The 20716-nt window shown below is 42.8% G+C and overlaps 1 protein-coding gene across 1 annotated transcript in view; it reads left to right on the top strand.

Moving 5' to 3' along the window:
• Nucleotides 1-20716, top strand: part of EIF5B (eukaryotic translation initiation factor 5B) — a 65712-nt gene that overhangs the window by 25125 nt on the left and 19871 nt on the right. Inside the window, exons 8-12 of the mRNA XM_039547990.1 lie at nucleotides 3159-3242; nucleotides 5902-5988; nucleotides 11615-11913; nucleotides 13355-13462; nucleotides 17175-17285. Coding sequence (XP_039403924.1) covers nucleotides 3159-3242; nucleotides 5902-5988; nucleotides 11615-11913; nucleotides 13355-13462; nucleotides 17175-17285 — 689 coding nt within the window. The remainder of the gene's footprint in view (nucleotides 1-3158; nucleotides 3243-5901; nucleotides 5989-11614; nucleotides 11914-13354; nucleotides 13463-17174; nucleotides 17286-20716) is intronic.

The raw sequence follows: 20716 nt of genomic DNA, 5'->3' as shown, positions 1-20716 counted from the left end.
AGGCCAGTGGGAGCCGCCATCGGCCGGACCTGCAGACGGGGCAGGTAAACAAACTGACCCAGCCCACTAGGGGCTTTCCCTACACAAGCAGCATCCCAAGTTTGGGAAACAGTGCTCTTAATCATTGACTCTAATACAGCTTCATTTTCTTGTTCACTAACAATAGTGGTAACAAAAAGGTGTATTGCAAAGCCAAAAAAGGCTTTTGTCCTCCGATCTTATTTAATCTTTTTATTACTGATCTTGGCACAAAAAGTGGGAATGTGCTAATAAAGTTTGCAGATGACACAAAGCTGAGAGGTATTGCCAACACAGAGAAGGACCAGGATATCATATAGGAAGATCTGGATGACCTTGTAAACTGGAATAATAGTAATAGGATGAAATTTAATAGTGAAAAGTGCAAGGTCATGCATTTAGGGATTTATAACAAGAATTTTTGTTATAAGCTGGGGACGCATCAGTTAGAAGTAACAGAGGAGGAGAAGGACCTCAGAGTATTGGTTGATCATAGGATGACTATGAGCTGCCAATGTGATATGGCCATGAAAAAAGCTAATGCTGTCTTGGGATGCATCAGGCGAGGTATTTCCAGTAAGGAGATGTTAGTACCGTTATATAAGGCACTGGTGAGACCTCATCTGGAATACTGTGTGCAGTTCTGGTCTCCCATGTTTAAGAAGGATGAATTCAAACTGGAACAGGTACAGAGAAGGGCTACTAGGATGATCCGAGGAATGGAAAACTTCTCTTATGAAAGGAGACTCAAAGAGTTTGGCTTGTTTAGCCTAACCAAAAGAAGGCTGAGGGGAGATATGATGGCTCTTTATAAATATATCAGAGGGATAAATATCAGGGAGGGAGAGGAATTATTTAAGCTTAGTACCAATATGGACACAAGAACAAATGGTTATAAACTGGCCATCAGGAAGTTTAGACTTGAAACTAGAGGAAGGTTTCTAACCATCAGAGGAGTGAAGTTCTGGAATGGCCTTCCAAGGGGAGTAGTGGGGACAAAAGACATATCTGGCTTCAAGACTAAGCTTGATAAGTTTATGGAGGGGTTGGTATGATGGGATAGCCTAACTTTGGCAATTATCTTTGACTATTAGAGGTAAATATGCCCAATGGTCTGTGATGGGATGTTAGATGGGGTGTGATCTGAGTTACTACAGAGAATTCTTTCCTGGGTGTCTGGCTGGTGAGTCTTGCCCACGTGCTCAGGGTTTAGCTGATCGCCATATTTGGGGCCAGGAAGGAATTTTCCTCCAGGGCAGGTTGGCAGAGGCCCTGGGGGTTTTTCGCCTTCGTCTGCAGCATGGGGTCACTTGCTGAAGGATTCTCTGCACCTTGAAGTCTTTAAACCATGATTTGAGGACTTCAGTGGCTCAGATATAGGTTAGGGTTTTTTTTGCTGGAATGGGTGGGCGGCCTGTGTTGTGCAGGAGGTCGGACTATACGATCATATTGGACTCTTCTGACCTTAGTCTATGAGACTATATAAATCATGAAGGATCAGTAACATGAGGGATTATAGTGTTCTAAACTTACTGATATTTCTGAAGTGAAAAAGCAGTAAAGCTTTATCCTAAAGAAATAAGAGACCATTTGATTTATTTTTGTGCCTTTTATCAATGAATCTGTAAAGTGTGCCAGGTTACTGATTCAGAAGAAAATCTTTTTTGCATTCTGAAAACTGGCAAATGCTAACTTTTTTTTTTAAAATCTGTCTCAAATCTAGTTATTTGTATAATTATTAGAACTTTGGAGCACATAAAACATAACTTTTTCAGTACAAACTTGAGAAATGTGTTCCTTGAATAAAGGGAGTTAGTGTGTGCTCTGTAGCATGTGTCACTCCTTTGACACTCTGCTCAAAATGGCACTTTCATTGTGGTCCATGGATGGGGCTGCAAAGTTATTGCCGTGCACTTCCTTTGATCCCTAATGATCGTCCACTGATGACCATGGAAGATTTGCATGAAGATTGAGGATAGCACGTGGCTTTAAAAAAACAAAACAAACCATCAACTCCCCCCCCCCCCCCCCCCGTATAACCGTATAATCTTCAGTTAATAAAACTACTGTCCGGTGGGAGAAAATGATGCAGCACTCTTTGCCATTTCCACATGCAGGTTGCACCTTATGATTTTCAAGCACAATTACAATAATTGTGTTTGCACATTATGGACACAGTTGTGTACTTAAATAGTCTGTAAATCTGATTCGTATCATTAGGTTTAAGGGAGAACACCCTATTGAAGGTAAAAGGGGATGGATGCCTTCTGTGAGCTTTTTCAAAGACAATGCTGTATCAGTTGTACTTTTTCTTTTTTAACACAATCTTTCCGACTCATTGCTAGAAACTTTCATCTTCCATAAAATAAATATAATGAGGGTGGGTGCTCACATTCTGAAACATTGGAGTCTGTCAGAGCAAGCTGGATATAGATATCTAATGGATTGCATGTAGCTAAGTGGTTGACATTCCTGCTTGACAGTTCTCCTGTGGTTACGATTGTTACAGATTTTTCAGCATAATATCAATTATATGCCAAAAAAGAGTTTTAAGTGAAATATGGACACACCTTTAACATCTTAAAACATTCTTTTGGTTTTTGTCTTGTTTAAATCATGCTGAACTCTAACTAGCTATTTTTCCTTTGTGAGAAGGATAGTGCTTTGATAATTAAGAAAGTAATCATCAATTTAAATTACTTTTTAGTAATTTATTTTCCTCCTTTTTTGGTTGGGGAATGGAGAGAGGTCTGATAACTTATTTGTATTATCACATCTTATTGTATGTTTCTGACAGTGCAGGGAACTCTGAGATGAATCTTGATTTTTTTGAATGGGTGGTAATCCTGTTTAGCCAATAATTGACCCAACATTTGTCCACTTTCAAGCCAGTTTATGTTGTTTGAGAATTCATAGCTTTGGGAGCTGTTTGTTTAACCTTCTGTTTTAGATCAACAAGTTTATGCATTTTGGTTAGATCTTCCTAAAATATAGTGGTGATTCTGTTTTCTTGGTAATAGTTTGGCTTTAAAATGGTATCCAGTGGTAAAATGTATCTAACCAACTTGATAGTATCCCTCTAGGCATTTATTCTCAGAGACAATATAGCAGTGATTTTGTTTATTTCCTTGCAATCTCAGAAACCATGGAGCTGACCTCTCCAATGGAAGAAGTTGTCGAACCAGTTACACCAGTACAAGAAGAGATTCCTCTTTCAGAACCAGGTTGGTAGTAATATTAAACAATCAACTAAAACCATTAATAAAGCATATGTTGCCTGGCATAGTAATTTAAAATATTCTCAATTAGAAATTTCAGAAACCTCTCACCTGCACTACTGGGAGAGTTGGAGCCAGAGAGGTTTTTTGGGGTTTTTATTGGTCCTCTCATTGTCAAGAGGACTAGATTCCAAAGCATTTGTTTTCACAAATGCTGAGCAGTTTGTATGGATTGGCTTGAGAAACTAAACAGGAGTAAGGCAGAAAACAATGCTTTTAAGATGTGGCCTTTGTAATGGGAAGTATTAAACTCATGATTGTCCTTTTACTAAGTGATCCACCTTAACGTTTTTGATGGGTAATAGAGTGAGGACAATAAAGAGCCATGCTCTAAGCAGCTTGCTACGTTTTTTAAACTTGCTGCTGCAGCACATCTTGGTCCATAGTCCTTACTATGGAGGACCAGGAATCTTATAACCACTCAACAGCTCCCTTTTTTTAATAGGGTTTTTGGAAAGGGCTGAAAGTAAGCTTCCCATAATGATAAAAGGTGGGAAGGAATCACTATAGGTATATGTTTGTCTGATATATTGTTGGAATGATTATTTTAATATTACTGGGGTCTTGTTATTTTGTATAACTAATGTCTTAAGGTGTACAGAGCTTTGAATAAGCATCTCTTTTTTTACCATTTTAAATCTAAATAGGCATATGACCCCCCCCCCCAAAAAAAAAACCCCAAACAAACCAAAAAACCCAATCCTCCAAAAACCCACAACTCACCATGGGACCAAAATCTTCTTTTGCTTATCTTTGGTACCTCTCTTTACTCCGGAGGGCATTCTGTGCCAAAAAATTAAAAATTCTGTGCACAGTATTTTAAAATTCTGCAAGTTTTATTTGTTAACAAACACATGCAGAGGCTCCAGCATGGCAGTGGGGAGCACAGGCCACTTGCAGCACAAAGGTGGGAGGTCACCCTGCAGGCCCCCCCCCACGCCCTCCAAAACCCCCACCCCGGGACAATGACTCAGTGGTGAGGCTGCACCCAATCCTGATACAGCACAGGGCCTGGGCTTGCCCCAGAAACATCTTGGGGCCATGCCCCTCTGCACCGGGCACACCAGGTGTAGGGCAGGCAGGATCCAAGTCTGGAGGGGCTTGGTGGGGGAGGGGTCCAGGTGTGGGGTGAGAGGACTCTGTGTGCATGCAGCTCAGTGGGGGGGTCTAGGGGTGGGGAGATCTGGATGCACAGAGGCTTGGGGGGAGGGGGGTGGTTCCAGGTGCAGGGGCAATGGGACTCTTCAGGAGCTTCCAGGTGAAGGTGGTTGGGTCTCAGTGGAGGGGTCTGGGTGTGGGGGTCTCAGCAGTGGGAGTGGGTTCTGGGGAAGTGAGGCTTGGTGGGGTGGGAGTCTGGGTGCAGCTAGTTGGGGGTTAGTGGCATCGGGGTCTGGATGTGGAGGCTCAGGGTGGTGCAGGGGGTGGGGGTTTGAATGCAGGGAGCTCAGTGGGGGGGTTATCTGAGTGCAGGGGTGGGGGTCTGGAGGTAGGGGTTGAGGTTCGGTGGGGTGGGGTTCAGGTATGGAAGGCAAGGGGGGTTCTGGATGTACCTGGTGAGGCTTGGCAAGGGTGTCTGGATATGGAAGGTCCAGATGCATGGGGGTGGGTGGATAGGGGAGCAGCTCCCTGTATAGAGATCTCTCCCCTCATAGCTGAGGAGCGATGTTGGGAGGATGCTGAGCTTCCTGCAGCTGGGAGATGTTTCTGGGCATGGGTCTGACATAGCCCCAGCAACTCCTTGCAGGGGAAGAGGAAGTCCCATCCTCTCCTGTCTCCAGCTCGGACTAGTAGCTGATCCCAGCTCAGGATAGGAGCCACTGGCTGTGGTGTCCCTAGCCCTGTGGTGATTTACCTCTCTGCTGGCTGCTCTGGGTGCCTGAAACGATGTACCTGTGCTGCTAGGGAGTGGTGTATGACTGCTTTTGCAGCTTCCCTTTGCTTCCCTGACAGCCATTTTTCTGTGGGGAAGCAAAGAAATCTGCAGGGGGTATGAATTCTGTGCACGCACAGTGGCACAGAATTCCCTCAGGAGTATCTCTTACCTGTTGATAATTATTAATTGGGGACTATTCTATTAAGGACATGTGGCTCTTGACACAAGTGCATGTGATACAGCAGCCAAATACTAGACTAACAAAGAAATCTTGTCCAAAGAGCAGAGGCCTTTAGAGATGAGTCCTTTGAGATGTAAGTAAGCTTTGTTGAATAGATAAGGACTATGACAAACTCATTAGTAGGATGGATCTGATACTCAAAATGCTGGATTGTATGATCTCACAAAAGGAGAGTGGATTTATTTCTTGGGGGCATAATATGTTACTGAGGACTACTACATAGACTAGCATGTCTTATTGTCTGTATTTTTTTCCCCTTTAACCCATAATGAAGTCTCTGGGGAGCTCAGCAACACTAGAATCTGAAAATTCTAGAGCTACTCTGTAATGCCAGTTTTGTGAGCTTAAAAGAGTTAGTTGCCACTTTGCCATAAGAAAAATAGGTTTCTCAAAATTTTCATTTTGGTCATCTGCTGGTATTTCTTGCACTTTTATATAACATGGATATTGTAATCCTAGTGAAGACTTATTCATATATGGAATTCTTTCAGTTTCAGAAGAAAAGGAGGAAGAAGAAATGGCAGATGCGGGTTTGGATGACTGGGAAGCAATGGTCAGTGATGAAGAGAGAGAAAAAGGTGGGTGTGTGAGAGAGTAAATAGAGGTCTAATAGTATTTTGATATCCAGGACAAGTTTAACATTGTTAGTTAACAGTATGTGCTGATTATTATGACCACATCAGATCCATCTACCTATCTCTAGTTAGAGAATTGTCTCAACCCCTCCTCCCTTTCCCCCCCGCCCCGAGAAAAGGAGGAGAAAGATAAAGCAACTGTGATAGGGTGTGAGTTTAAGATTTTTATCATGATTGACAACTTTTTAGAAATTATTCAAAATCCTGTCCTCTGTGTGTGTGTGTGCGCGCGTGTGTGTGTGTGTTTGCGGTGGTGGTGGTGGTGAGGGGATTTAGGTTTAGATTCACAGCATGATTTAGATGTGGGGACACTGATTGTCTTTGCGCCTGAGAAATAACTGTGATTCACAAACCCTGAGTGAGTTTGGGGCCTAGGCTCCCTGTACAATGAATGGGGAAGAGACAGGTACCTCACAACGGGATTCACAAAAGCTTGGTGGCTCCTTGCCTGAGGTACCCAGTGGGAGATGCCAAGCATAGGGGTGTATACTAAGCCTTGCCCCCTCTCAGAGATAGGGTCCTAAGTCCAGCCTTCAGGGAGATGCCTCCCTTTGCTTGGGATTTTCAGCTGCAAACCCTCTCTTGTTGTTAGGCACTTACACTATTTTTCGCAAGAAGGCCAGGAATGGGAGAGGAGGAGGATGACCTCCTTCAGAACTTCTAACTAGTGGCTAGTGTGCTCACCTGGGGCATGAGACACCCTCAGTTCAAGCTCCCCTTCTGCCTGAACAGGAGAAGGGATTTGAACTGGTATCTAACACTTCTCAGGTGAGTGAGTGCCCTTACCAATGAGCTATGGGATTCTGATGCGGGGCTCCCTCACTCTCCTATTGAAGCTGTTCCGCTGTAGATAAATAATGAAAGAATCATGTCTGTGTTGCTCAGCCCTGTAGCATTGCTCTCTTGTTTCCCATCTAGAAGGAAGGATTCTGCCAAATACAGAATTCTCCCCACTTGGCTACCTTTTCACGAGTGTAGAGTACATATTCCCTGGAACCTACGTTGGGCCTCTGTGCTTCAATGGAAGTAGCTGTCTTGAGCTCCCACTGAGAATAGCTATGAAGTGGCTGGCTTGGTGCTTTGAACTGGCATATTTGTGGGCAGTCAGCGGGATAGCAACAAGCTGTTCACATATTGCCTGAGCAGCTGGAGAGGTGATGTATGCAGCAATGATGGAGTTGCCTTCAGCTGCCCAGTCCTTGGGATATTGGCAGAGGTTAAATACTTGGGAACAGTTCCCAGCATCCAAAGCAGTCCTAGTCAAACCATGACTGTTAATTCTTGTTTTCTCTTGGGGGATGTGGCACCCCTTGGCAACAAGCTGTGGGACCCTCTTCAAAGCCACATCTGTTGTGGGTGGGGTAGGCTGGGTGTTTGTGATGTTGATATTTACCATCTGAGGGCACAAAGGGAGCATAGCCCCAGCCGTCTCAGTTCTGTCTCTGCAGAGAGCAGAAGGGGAGCCTCTGCCTCTCAGCCGTGATACCGAAATCCTTAGGTTTAGCCCCTAAAGATGTGGTCTAGCAGTAAGAGTCATACCCCATCACAGGCAGGCATCCTTGTGGTACTGGACTGTTTGTTGCACCTCCAGCCCCAAGGTCTCGTTAGTCTCTCTGAAAGTCCACTTTACTGCTTTCTTAGCCAGTCACCAGCCAGTGGAAGGAAAAATATATTCCCATCCTACAGTCGCCAGATTTTTAAAGGATTAACATTTCCCCAGCAAGAGAAACATTCACATTCCTTGGATTTAAATTTAGTGCCCACCAAGTCTGGGGGGAGGTCTCCCTTTGAATCTCTCAGGGATGTTCCCTTAGAAAACCTATCTTTGAAAACAGCATTCTTTAGAGCAACCACATCAGTGAGAAGAGTTGATGAGCTCTGAGCTCTAGTGATTACTCCTCCCTGTGCAGTAGTGCCCAAAGAAAGTGGTGCTTAGACCTCACAATAGCTTCCTATCTTAAGTGGTATCTGGCTTCCACCTTAGCCAGTATATTTTCCTCTTGTGTTCTTAGACCAGTGATACTCAGACCTCAGAGGAGCTAAATTAGCAATCAACATTACCCAAAAGAGCCACAGTAGTGTGAATTCATTGTTTCATTTACTATAGTACTATATATTCATATTTAAACAGAATGACAAGGAAAATATTTAGGTTTGCAAAATGACTGACCAAGTGTTACTATTTTATCAACCACAGTTGGCTAATAACATAGTAAAAGCATCTTGATTGGTTAATAACATAGCCTGGTTAATAGTTAAATCACAGTGGTTTAATATCATGGGCTGCCAAGAGCCACAGGAGACACATTAAAGAGTTATTTGTGACTCATGAGACGACCGTATGCCCACCCAGGGCAAATAAATTGTCATACTTTATAAGAAAAAAGAGCCCTTTGTTTTTACTTCAGGTAAACAAAACCCATTAGACAGGCATGCGGGTAAAGCTGTCAGGGAGAGCTTGTCTCTACACAGATTATCTGAGTTCTATATAAAACTCGAAGGACCAGTATCTTACAGGGTTGAGGACTTAGGGCATGGCTACACTTGCAGTTGTAGAGCGTTGGGAGTTAAACCAACCTTCAGACACCGCAGCAGGGAAAACGCTGCCGAGTGTTTACACTCACAGCTGGAAGCGCACTGGCATGGCCACATTAGCAGCTCTTGCAACACCACAGAGAGCCGTGCATTGTGGTAGCTATCCCAGCGTGCAAGTGGCTGCAAAGTGCTTTTCAAATGCAGGGGGTGGGGTGGAGTGTGACAGAGAGCATGTTGTATGTATGTAGAGGGGGAGAGAGTGGGTTTTTGGAGGGGCTGATGAGAACGGATCAGCATGCTGTCTTATAAGTTCAGACAGCAGCAGACCACCTCTCCCCGCCCCCGCCTCTCTCTCACTCACTCAAAGCAAGCAGCATTCCTTTGTCCTGGAGCAGATAAGCAGCTGGCTCTCAGAAATGGGCTTTGAAAGGGCATATCCACATTCCTACAGCGAGTTCAAAACAGTGACGAGTGGCCACTTGATTTAAGGGGATTATGGGACATTTCTGGAGGCTGATCAGAGTGCAGTAATGCAACACCTCATTCACACTGACGCTGGGGCGCTCCAGCTCCACTCGCCGAGGTGGAGCACCAGCAGCGCTGTAGCCGCGGAGTCAGACCGCTCTATGTTCCTTGCCAGTGTGGACGGGTAGTGAGCTAGTGCGCTGGGAGTTCCTTTATTGCTCTGTAACTTGCAAGTGTAGCTAAGCTCTTACTTGAGTAGAGACACTGCAGCTTGTGTGGAATATGTTAAGCACAACTTACTAGTGGAGTTACATAGAACAATGTGAAGTTTGGTGTGTCCCACTTCCAGGCACTGCTCTTTATACTTACATCATGATCCAGTGGTCTGTTTGGGAGAATGGTTCAACAATGCATAGCTTGGGATAAACTCCTCACCCAGATTCCTCCTGGGCAGTACTATTAGCTAATCTCCCATGAGCAAGAAAGCTCATAGGACCCTGAAAAAAAGAGGTTGCTTGCTAGTAACAGCTGCTCTAAGTCTCCTCTATGTATCCACACTTCCTTCCTACCACCTCCTCTATCTGAGATTTCTTTATGTACTTAGGACTCTGGTTAAGAGAAGGCACTAAGAGGGTTGGGGGTGCGCTCCCTTATACAGCCTCAGACTTCAAATGTCAGTGTCTCAAGAGTGCATTTGCACACCCCTCTAGCAGACACAGCTTTGAAGAGAGCTCTGTAGTTCATCTCCAAGGGGGAGTGTCATATTTCACAAGTATGAATACACATAGGCGTCTTTTAAAGAAATTGTAACTGGTAAGAAACCTCCCTTTACTGGGGCATTCTACTGGAAAATGTACATTTTCTTTAAACGATCTTTAAAATGTTTTACAGTCTTGACAATGTTTGTAAAGATTTAGTCACTTCTACACTAATTACAAATTCCTTGAGTTCTAGAAACTTTGAAAAGCATCTTTCTAATGAAAAATTGATTGACTCCAGATTGAACTTGCTAGATTTGGAGTGTTAGTTCTTTACTCCTAAGGGCATTCTGCACTAAAAAATTAAAAATTCTGCACACAGTATTTTAAGATTCTGGAAAATTTATTTGTCAAATAAATGTGGCGACTCCAGCATGGCATTGGGGAGCACAGGCCACTGGCTGCACAGAGGTGGGAGATCACTGTGCAGCTCCGACCCAGGACACAGACTCAGCTGTGATTCTGCACCCAACCCTGACATAGCACAAGGACCAGGCCTGCTCCAGAAACACCCCAGAGCCCTGCTCCTCTGTGCCAGGTGCACCAGGTGTGGACAGGCAAGCTCAGCAAGGAAGGATCCTAGTGTGGGGGGATCCAGGTGTGAGCTGAGAGGGTTCTGTGTGGGGCAGTCTGGGTGCGGGTGTCTCAGTGGGGGATCTGGGTGCAGGAGGGATCTGGCTGCACAGGGGCTTGTTAGGGAATTCTGGGTGTAACGGTAATGGCACTCTGCAGAAGGATCCAGGTGAAGGTGGTTGGGGCTCAGCGTGGGTATGTGTGGCGGGGAATAGAACTGGGTATGGGGGGGCTCAGTGGGGAGTCCAGATGCTGGGGGAGAGGGGCTCAATGGGGTGTAGATTCAAGTGCAGCTGGTTGGGGCTTGGTGTGGTGGGGATCCGGGTACAGGAGGCTTGATTGGGTTGGGGCTGATCTGTGGGGAGGGAGGGGTGTTGTTTTGAATGCGAGAGGGTGGCTCTGAGTATGAGGGGGTCTGGATGCATGGGGATTGGGTGGATGAGGGAGCATCTCCCTCTACAGGGATCCCTCCCCCTGCATCTGAGGAACAATGGGTGCAGGAAGCAGGGGAGGGGGCAGTTTGCAGAGCTTCCTGCAGCTGGGAGGAGAAATCTGGGGGTGGGTCTGACCCAGACCCAGATACCATGCGGGGGAAGAGGAAGTCACATCCTGCCCAGACAGAACTAGCAGCTGAGCCCAACACAGGGTAGGAGCCACTGGTATTCCCCAGTCCCACTCCCTGCCCCTCAGTGACTTACCTCTCTGCCAGCTGCGCTAGGCACCCAAAACATACTGCTGGGGAGGATCGCGTGAGCACTCTTGTGGCTTCCCCGTCAGTCATTTTTCCACAGAAAAGCAAAGAAATCTGTGGGAGACATAAATTCTACACGTGTGCAGTGGTGCAGAATTCCTCCAGGAGTAGTTCTTGCCTGCACTGACTGTATGTGAATTTATAAGTGAAGTGCATGGTGTGTAATTGAATTGAGACATCTTATTACTCCAGGTATTTGGAAAAGGGCTCGTTAGGTCAGCAGGGATCATTCTTGGTGGGTGCACTGACTGTATTGCAGTGCTTTGTTTTGATTTTTCACATATGCTGCTTTGACTGGCTCTAAATTTAGAAGTTTATTCCCATACTTAATGCAGCTGAATTATTCCTTCACACAAATAAACCAGAATTAATCCATGTTCTGTTTATACAATGAAACCTGATCTCAGTTACTACTACTCCTTATGGTGGTTTTTGGGGATGTGATCTTGACAGAGTATTTTACTTCAGTTTTCTCTCCTCTTGCCAGAGGTAAAACCTGTCCACATTGAAGTCAAGGAACACAATGAAGTGGAAGAGGAAGATGAGGAAGAGGATGATGATGATGAGGAGGAAGAGAGTGAAGAGTCTGAAGATGGAGAAAGTGAGGGGAGTGAAGATGAAGATGAAAAGACTTCAGATGAGAGAGAAACAGAGTCTCAAGCTGTTGGAAAACAATCGCTAGAGAAAAAGCCAAGCAAAGAAATAAGCTCCGATTCGGAATGTGATTCTGATGATGATCGTACAAAAGAAGAGCTTCTTTATGACAAAGCGAAGCGGAGAATTGAGGTATATAGACACAGCTTTGTCTTGAGAAGCTTATCTGTGTGGCATGAAAATCTTGGGGATTTTAGTGGACGTTCAACCATACTTGTCTAAATTACTTTAAAAATAATACTGTCATAACTGCTAATCTATGAGTGGGCATAGTAATATCTTTTATAGGATCGTTTCTGTTGGTGACCCAGACAAGCTTTTGAGCTTACACAGAGCTCTTTTTCAGGTCTGTATAAGCGCGAAAGCTTGTCTCTTTCACCAACAGAAGTTGGTCCTATAAAAACATTACCTAACCCATCTTGTCTCTCTAATATCCTGAGACAGACATGGCTACAACAACACTGCAAACAATATATTAGTGCATGTGTCCATAGCTGTCTGCAATGAACTGATTGTCAGTGCTCTACAGACTTACAAATAATTTTTATGCAAAAAGTTAAGATTTTCAACAGTACTTAATACAGCTTCTTTTTTATGAATGCATTTAGACACTTAGATCTATCTTGACTTAAAACCACAATACAGGGGTTGTATGAGCTAACTGCAAGGAGTAGAACTTCCTTCTAGAAGGCTCAAAAGTATCCTTTTTTCAGAGGAAAGCTTCCTTGAAGGGTGGAAGTATGTGGCATCACTGTCCACTCCATCCTTTGTAAATGCTATTAGTATTTCAGTGAAGCATTTCTGTGCTATTAGGTTTTTTTTTTTTTTTTCAATTACTGACATTTTGCGTTGGCTCTTTTTTCCCTTCTTCGGCATACTGCACAATAGATTTAGAAACTCTAACTTTCATTTATGCATGCCTAGGAATTGGTGTCAACTGGTAAGGACGCTTTGAAATGTATGCATAGTAAAACACACTACAAGCCCTATTACCTGTCCCAAAGCACACCTTCGCTATACATTCCCTAACAAACCCATTCTTTAGCAGATGAAAGAAGTAAGAATAACTAGTAGGATAACTTGAAACTGATAACATTCTCAGTTCGCAATTTAAAAAGCAACAATCTGATGAAAGCCATCTAACTGAAACAATTTGAGTCAATTTAATTAGACCTGGATTCCCAAAATGCTAACCTTTAATTCTGATCTTTAAACTGCGCCAAAAAGCTGGGCAAAAGGCCAGGCTAGCCTTTCTGCAAGTCTCAGGACCTCAGATGTTCTGCTTGGAGATAAACAACCTAGCCCACCATGTATTGAATCCAGTAATGCAAATTGTACTTGGACTAGAAAAAATGCTGTCCACATAATCTGCATAACCTGCCCAACCCTCCCTGGAGATTGAATTGTAATGGAAGTATTGTATTTAGTAAGCCTTGGAGAGGGAGGGCAAAAACCCTGCCAGCTTTTTCTTAAGGTGCTGCTGGAAACATTAGGTAATTCTCCACTTGTTTTTTGTAATACTTTAAATATTAATCTCTAGTTTTGAATGTGTCTTATTTTATTCTCCTATTAGAAACGACGTATTGAAAATAACAAAAATGTAAACACTGAAAAGCTAAGGGCACCGGTTATCTGTGTACTTGGGCACGTAGACACAGGAAAGACCAAAATCCTAGATAAGGTAAGATGCAGAGTGTGATGGATCTTCATTGTCAAGTTTCTGTAATAGTTGATTTCTCAATAGTGTAATGTAACTGCTACTGCTTGAAATAATGTGTAGTAATCCTATAATGCTTATAAATATGCAATGCAAGATAACTTTCCTAACCAAAAAAGTCCATATATGACATGCTGGGAAAGGGACTTGTATAGACAGATTACCCCAGAGGAATGGGGTTTGCTCTGGAAGAGTACCAGCAACCTCAATATAGAGCACAATAAAGGGAAAACTTATTTAAGATAATGTTTCAGTGGTACCTTACACCAGTCAGGATGAAAAATAGAAAATGTATGGAGATAAATGTTGGAAAAATTGTGGTGAAGAGGAGATTTAATGCCTTTATGTCCAGTCATTAAAGAGTACTGGGATGCTGTAATTCGTAACCAAATATCACAAATTATTTGATATTTATTGTCAGATGATCCTTTTGGAATCTTGCTTGGGCTTCCTACCAGAAATGGTCACACAAAACAAAGTGAGGAATTAATCTGTCGTCTGCTAGTTAGCAGCTAGGCTTCTAATAGCCTTCCGTTGGAAAAAGCAAAGTAGCCCAACTCAGGAGGGAGGTTGGTGGTTATGGGAAAATTAATGTACCCAGTAAAACAGATGGTAACCAAATATCTATTTGTCTGCTATTTATTTAATAGAGTACTTTCACCTGCAAAAAAATCACCACACCAGTCTATTTTTTTTTAATATTAGCATTTGATGGACATGCTTGGTTTGTTAAATGTGTAATCAGAGATTCCACTCAGTTTAATAAAATCACAAGAAATGACCTGTCATGAGTATTGTAAGTGTACTCATTCTATAATATGGTAAACCCTATTAAATAGGGAGCCCGGGATTATATTGCTGAATAATGTTCCTCTAAACAAAAACTTACTGTTGTAAATTTCAGAGACTATACAATAATCATTACATGGTTAGGCTCTGATCCAAGAGGTGTATGTATCTGAACCGCTCAGTAATAGTGATCATAATGTAATTACATTTGGCATCCTTGCAGGGGGAAATGTCAAAGAACCCACGCACAGTAGCATTTAACTTCAAAAAGGGGCACTTCACTAAAACGAGGAAACTAGTTAAATGGAAATGAACAATCAAAAGAGTGAAATGCCTGAAAGCTGTATGGGAAACAATTTAAAAACACCATCATAAAGGCTCAATCCAAATGCATACCCCCAAATAAAATAATTAATTAAAAAACCAGTATGAGAACCCCAAAAATGCAAGAAGGCATCCTTTAAATATGTAAAGTCAAATCCTACTGTAGAAAATAAAGGAGCATAAACTTTGGCAAGTCAAGTGTGAAAATATAATTAGGCAGGGCAAGAAAATTTGAAGAGCAACTAGCAAAAGTCACAAAGACTAGCAGCAATTTATTAAGTACATCAGAAGTAGGAACCCTGCCGAACACTAGTAGGGCCACTAGATGATCATGGTGCTAAAGGTGCATTCAGAGAAGACAAAGCCGTTGCAGAGAAGCTAAATGAATTCTTTGCATTGGTCTTCACTGCAGAGGATGTGAGGGAGAGTCCCATGTGTGAGCCATTCTTTTTATGTCACAAATCTGAGGGATTGTCCCAGATTGAGGTGTCAATAGAGGAGGTTTTGGAATAACAAATTGCCAAACAGTATTAAGTCACCAGACTCCCGATGGTATTCACCCAAAAGTTCTGAAGAATCTCACATATGAAACTGCAGAACTGTGCTATGTAAACTATTGCTTTAATCAGCTTCTGTACCAGATTTCTTGGAGAGTAGCTAATGTAATGTTGTTGGTTTTTTGTTGTTGGTGGGTTTGATTTTTTTAAGGCTCCAGAGGTGATCCTGGCACTTGCAGGCCAGTAAGCCTAACTTCAGTACCAGGCAAATTGGTTGAAACTATAGTGAAGAACAGAATTATCAGACACAAAGATGAACACAGTATGTTGGGGAAGAGTCAACACAGCTTTTTGTAAAGGGGAATCATGCCTCACCAATCTTATTAGAAATCTGTAAGGGGATCAACAAGCATGTGGACAAGGGTGATCCAGTGGATATAGTGTACACCACTACCCCGATATAACGCGACCCGATATAACACAAATTCGGATATAATGCGGTAAAGCAGTGCTCCGGGAGGGCTATGCACTCTGGCAGATCAGAGCAAGTTTGATATAACGCGGTTTCACCTATAACACGGTAAGACTTTGGCTCCCAAGGACAGCGTTATATCAGGGTAGAGGTGTACTTGGACTTCCAGAGAGCCTTTGAAAAGGTCCCACACCAAAGGCTCTTAAACAAAGTAAGCAGTCATGGGCTAAGAGGGAAGATCCTCTCATGGATCAGTAACTTGTTAAAAGACAGGAAACAGAGTAGGAATAAGTGATCATTTTTCACAATGGAGAGATGTAAATAGCAGGTCCTCCAAGGATCTGTACTGCGACCTGTGCTGTTCAGCGTATTCATAAATGATCTGGAAAAGGGGGTAAATAGTGACGTCGCAGAATTTGCAGATGAGATGCAAAATTACTCAAGATAGTTAAGTCCAAAGCAGACTGTGAAGAGTTACAAAGGGATCTCACAAAACTGGGTGATTGGACAACAAAATGGCAAATGAAATTCAATGCTGATAAGTGCAAAACAATGCACATTGGAAAAAATAATCCCAACTATACATGCTAAATAATGTGTTCTGAATTAGCTGTTACCGCTAAAGAAAAAGATTTTGGGGTAATCATGAATAGGTGTCTGAAAACATCATTTCAATGTGCAGTGGCATTTAAAAAAAAGCAAACAATGTTAGGAACCGTTAGGAAAGGGATAGGTAATAAGACAGAATATAATCATGCCCCTATATAAATCCATGGTACTACCACACCTTCAGTACTGTGTGCAGTTGTGGGAGCCCCATTTCAAAAAAGATATATTAGAATTGGAAAAGGTACAGAGAAGGGCAACAAAAATGATTAGAGGTATGGAACAGCTGCCATATGAGGAGAAATTAAAAAGACCGACTGTTCAGTTTAGAAAAGAGATGTCTGAGGGAAGAATGATAGTCTATAAAAACATGAATGGTGTGGAAAAAGTGAAGAGGGAAATAATGTCTTATTCACATCACATAAGAACCAGGGGGCATGCGATGAAATTAATAGGCATTAGGTTTAAAACAAACATACGGAAGTCCTTCTTCACAGTCAGCACATGGAACTTGTTTGTGAAGGCCAAAAAAAAAGAAAAGAATTAGATAAGTTCACGGAGGATAGGTCCGTCAATGGCTATTAGCCAAGATGGTCAGAGATGCAACCTCATGGTCTGGGTGTCCCTAAGCCTCTGATAGCCAGAAGCTGGGAGTGGATGAGAGGATGGATCACTTGATGATTTCCTATTTTGTTCATTCCCTCTGAAGCATCTGGCACTGGCCACTGTCAGAAGTCAAGATACTGGGCTAGATGGACCATATGTCTGACTCGGTATGGCCATCCTTATTTTCTTACACGTGTTACAGCTTCCTAAATAAAGACATAGTTTAAACACTCTCTCTCTCTCTTTTCCCCCCTCCCCAAAATAAATAGGAAATAATTAATGACACTTCCAAGATATGATTTTAAATTCCCTTCTATAAGCAGGTTCCTATTTCTATTTTCTCTGTGCATTTGGTACTCCCTTTATTGCTTTGGTTTTATAGCTCCGTCATACTCATGTACAAGATGGTGAAGCAGGTGGTATCACTCAGCAGATTGGAGCAACTAATGTTCCCCTGGAAGCCATTAATGAACAAGCTAAGATGGTGAAAAATGTAAGTACCAACACTTCAGAGACCTTAGATTGAGGTCCAAAAGTTCATAAAGCAATCTGCTTACTTACTAAATGTTGTGGTGGGATATTTTCTAACAATTTTTTCTGCTTTTGTGTATGTAAAAACCTAGTTGACATATTAGTTATTTGGGTTGAATTTATTCTTCTTCTCACTGTTTTTTAAAGAGATACTCTAATTCAGAAATTAGAATAACAACATTGCCATACAATTTATAATTACCATCTTTTTTAAAAAACTCCTCCTGTCATCTACTTCATTCTAGAAAGTGCATTTATGCATGTATATGTTGACTATATTGACAAAAATCTGACATTTGGGTAGAAATTGGGAATACTCTTGGAAGTTAAAATATACTCAGATATTTTTATTACATTCCTTCAATGAGCTTTAAAATGGTTTCTACTTAATTTCAGTGCATGCACTCACACGCTAAGTTTAACAGGCAACAAGCTTTACTTTTAAATTCACAATATTAGAAAACTGATGTTGCCATTGAAGGTAACTTTCCAAGGGACATTAGTTTTCCCCATAAATGAAATATTGCAGTTTGATTTTATCTAGAAATCACTCACCTACCTGTTTTTTTAATATTAAAAAATGCACTCCTAGTACGTTTTATCCAATATGAAGAACAATCATAAGTTGCAAGAGAGCTGTTCTTGAAATCTCCAACAGAAAATTAAATCACTTTTAGAAAAGTTGTTTTATACAAAAATAATTCTTGAAAGCATTTAAACAATCTACTGAAACTTTGTTTCTCTGACGTAGGAAGTACTAGATGGTTGAGATGGCAAAAGCCATCAGTTTGTTCCCTTTAGCTGGGTTTAATGCAGTAGAAATCCTAACTTCATCTGTCTTGTCAAAGCAATATCCTGGTTTCTAAAAAGCTGGAAGATTTGCTACATCAAATATAGTTTCTGAAAGTTTAGTTTTCCTTCAAGTTGTGTCCTTATGTGCCCTCCACTTCATGATTGGAGTTTGCATCAGCAGAGTCCTTTTCTTTGCCCTAGAAATCCTCATTCTCTGATATGAGCATATGTGGGGGAAGAGCAGACCCACCACAACTCCTTCTCAGCCACCTGTGGCTCGAGATGGAACATCAGTGTCCCTTAGCTAGCTACGTAGTTTGCCACCTCTTTTGCTTATTTTTCTTATTATTTTAGACAGTTCTTTTATTTCTTTTTCTGTTATTTAGCACACTTTGTGCTTTTTGGGGAGTGGGGGTTACCCTTTCTCTTTTTTTGTTTTGTTTTCCCAGTCTGGGCCTTTTTAACGAAGACCTTAAACCAAAGCTTCAAGTAAGGGATTATGCCCCAAATCCTGGGCTTCCATCCCTGTCAGACCTGTCACAAGTCTTTTTCCCCAACAGTGATGGACACTTGAGCTTTCCCCCCCGCCCCCAATCCACGTAAAATTTTTTAAAAGTACATCTGAAAAACTGAGGGGACAAGGTAAAACTCCTGTTAATGGAGTGTTCCCTGAGACCTAGGGGGTTGAAGTCACCTCCCTGTAAATTGGATTCAATTGCTCAGAGAGCCCCTGCAACTGAATCACTGCTGCTGTGGTAAGCAAAGACCCAAGGGAGCCATAAGAAGCACCCAGACTTTTAAAAAAAGAGACTCTGTTCTGAGGAATAGGATAAGAGAAGGGGAAAGTTATCCTTTCGGTCTGGATCTTGGGAGACCTTGTGTCCTGACAAGTCCCCTGATTCATCATCAACTAGAAAACCATGCCATATACCGAGAATCTGTCTGTTAAACTGCAGTGGCACTGAAGTCAGCACTGCACCCAGTGCTTCTGAAGCACAGTGACTCTAAGGTTAAGCCAAAAATGTCATCAGTACCCCACCTTCCCTAGCCAGCAGAGAAGAGCACACAGATTGCACTTTAGTACCATCTCCAGTATCACCCGATGTACTTGAGGTCCTTATCTGGAGTACCCAGTGCTGTCCAGGCTCCTTTTCCACAAGGATCTTTGGATCCTGGAAGAACGTGAGTCACCGTTGCTCAAGGGTATCAAGAGAGACCTTCTCATGTACTGACTTGACCTACCATCTGGTATCAATGCAGTCACTGATTCCACACAAACCCATTGCGGTTACTGAAAGGCATTTCTGATTGACATGTTCTCTGGTACCGTCTCACTACCAACCAGATTCAACCTCCAGTTCCTGTGTGGTTATTCGATCCCCTCTGGTTGCCCATACCCAGTCGACCACTGGTACCAGCACCACTTTCCCTTCCAACGAATGTGGTAGATGACAACTCATCTAATTGAGGTGTCTATACAAGGCCCTCTATTTTCCCATTTCAGCCTTCCTCATTGCAGTGCAGCCTGATGAAGATACTCCCTGCCGGACATATACCCAGCAAGCCTGGCAAGAACAAGCCTGGGATCCTGTCCCCTTCCTTTATGTCACTTTTCAATGGGCTTATTGGTCCTATAAAGCAACCAGCTCTAGAGGGTCCCATCATGTAAGAGGACTTGTCAAAAGCAACAACTGCTGTCCTAGGATCCTGTTCCATAGGGGGAACTTGCAGATGAATAGGAGCCATGAAGAGAAGCAGCAGCACCACTTTCCTCCCTGCTGGATAAGACTGTTATGCTTCTGTCAGATTCTGGGGTTGTCACCACCTGCTCTGTAACCTGGTGTGCCTAATGCTTTGCTGCTGTAACTCCCAACTTGGGCTCCTCACCAACAGCCAAACAGCATGCTGGTAACAAGGTGAATGTCTGTGTTTAGCTGCCAGCACGCTCCAGTCAACACTCTGGCTTCCACCAGCCTTGCTTGCCACTTGCAGGGTGACCCCAACACACTCCCAATCCCAGATTTTCCTCAAAAATATGTGTTCTGAACTGTCCAGTAGAGTGCTGGCCAGTGCAGGTATTAGAGGTCAATTGACCCTGTAAGGGGTCAGTATATACTACAGTTTACTCCTTTAATTGGCGTTACCAAACAATTCAGTTTAAACACAACACTGGATTAAATACAACTGAGCCCACAAACCACAGCAAGGGTTTGCCTCTAACTCCTGAGCCATATGGCAGTCTGTACGTTTGTGGCACTCTTAGCAGGACTACACTCCTGGTGTCTTTGAACCTGGCTGAGAATGGTCTACACCATGCACACACTATCCAAATGGGCGTCCGTACCTCGAAGGGTCCTCGATTCCCTAAATTGGTGGAAGGATCCATAAAAGGTGTGTATGGGGGGGAGTTATGTTCTTGCATCCTCATCCCATGAGGATCATCACTACAGATGCCTCCCAATGATGTGCACTTTCAGAACTTCACAGCTCAGGACAAATGGGCTCCTAAGGAAGTGATCCTTCATCTTATCAAGCTCAGAGTGGTTTGTTATGCTTGCCAGCACTTCCTGACCCACATCAGGGACTGCCCCATCAGAATAA

Source organism: Mauremys reevesii, linkage group 1 (genome assembly GCF_016161935.1).
Source record: "Mauremys reevesii isolate NIE-2019 linkage group 1, ASM1616193v1, whole genome shotgun sequence".
Classification (NCBI taxonomy): Eukaryota; Metazoa; Chordata; order Testudines; family Geoemydidae; genus Mauremys; species Mauremys reevesii.
The sequence above is the reverse complement of the archived record's forward strand: the minus strand, read 5'-3'. Positions and strand labels throughout refer to the sequence as shown.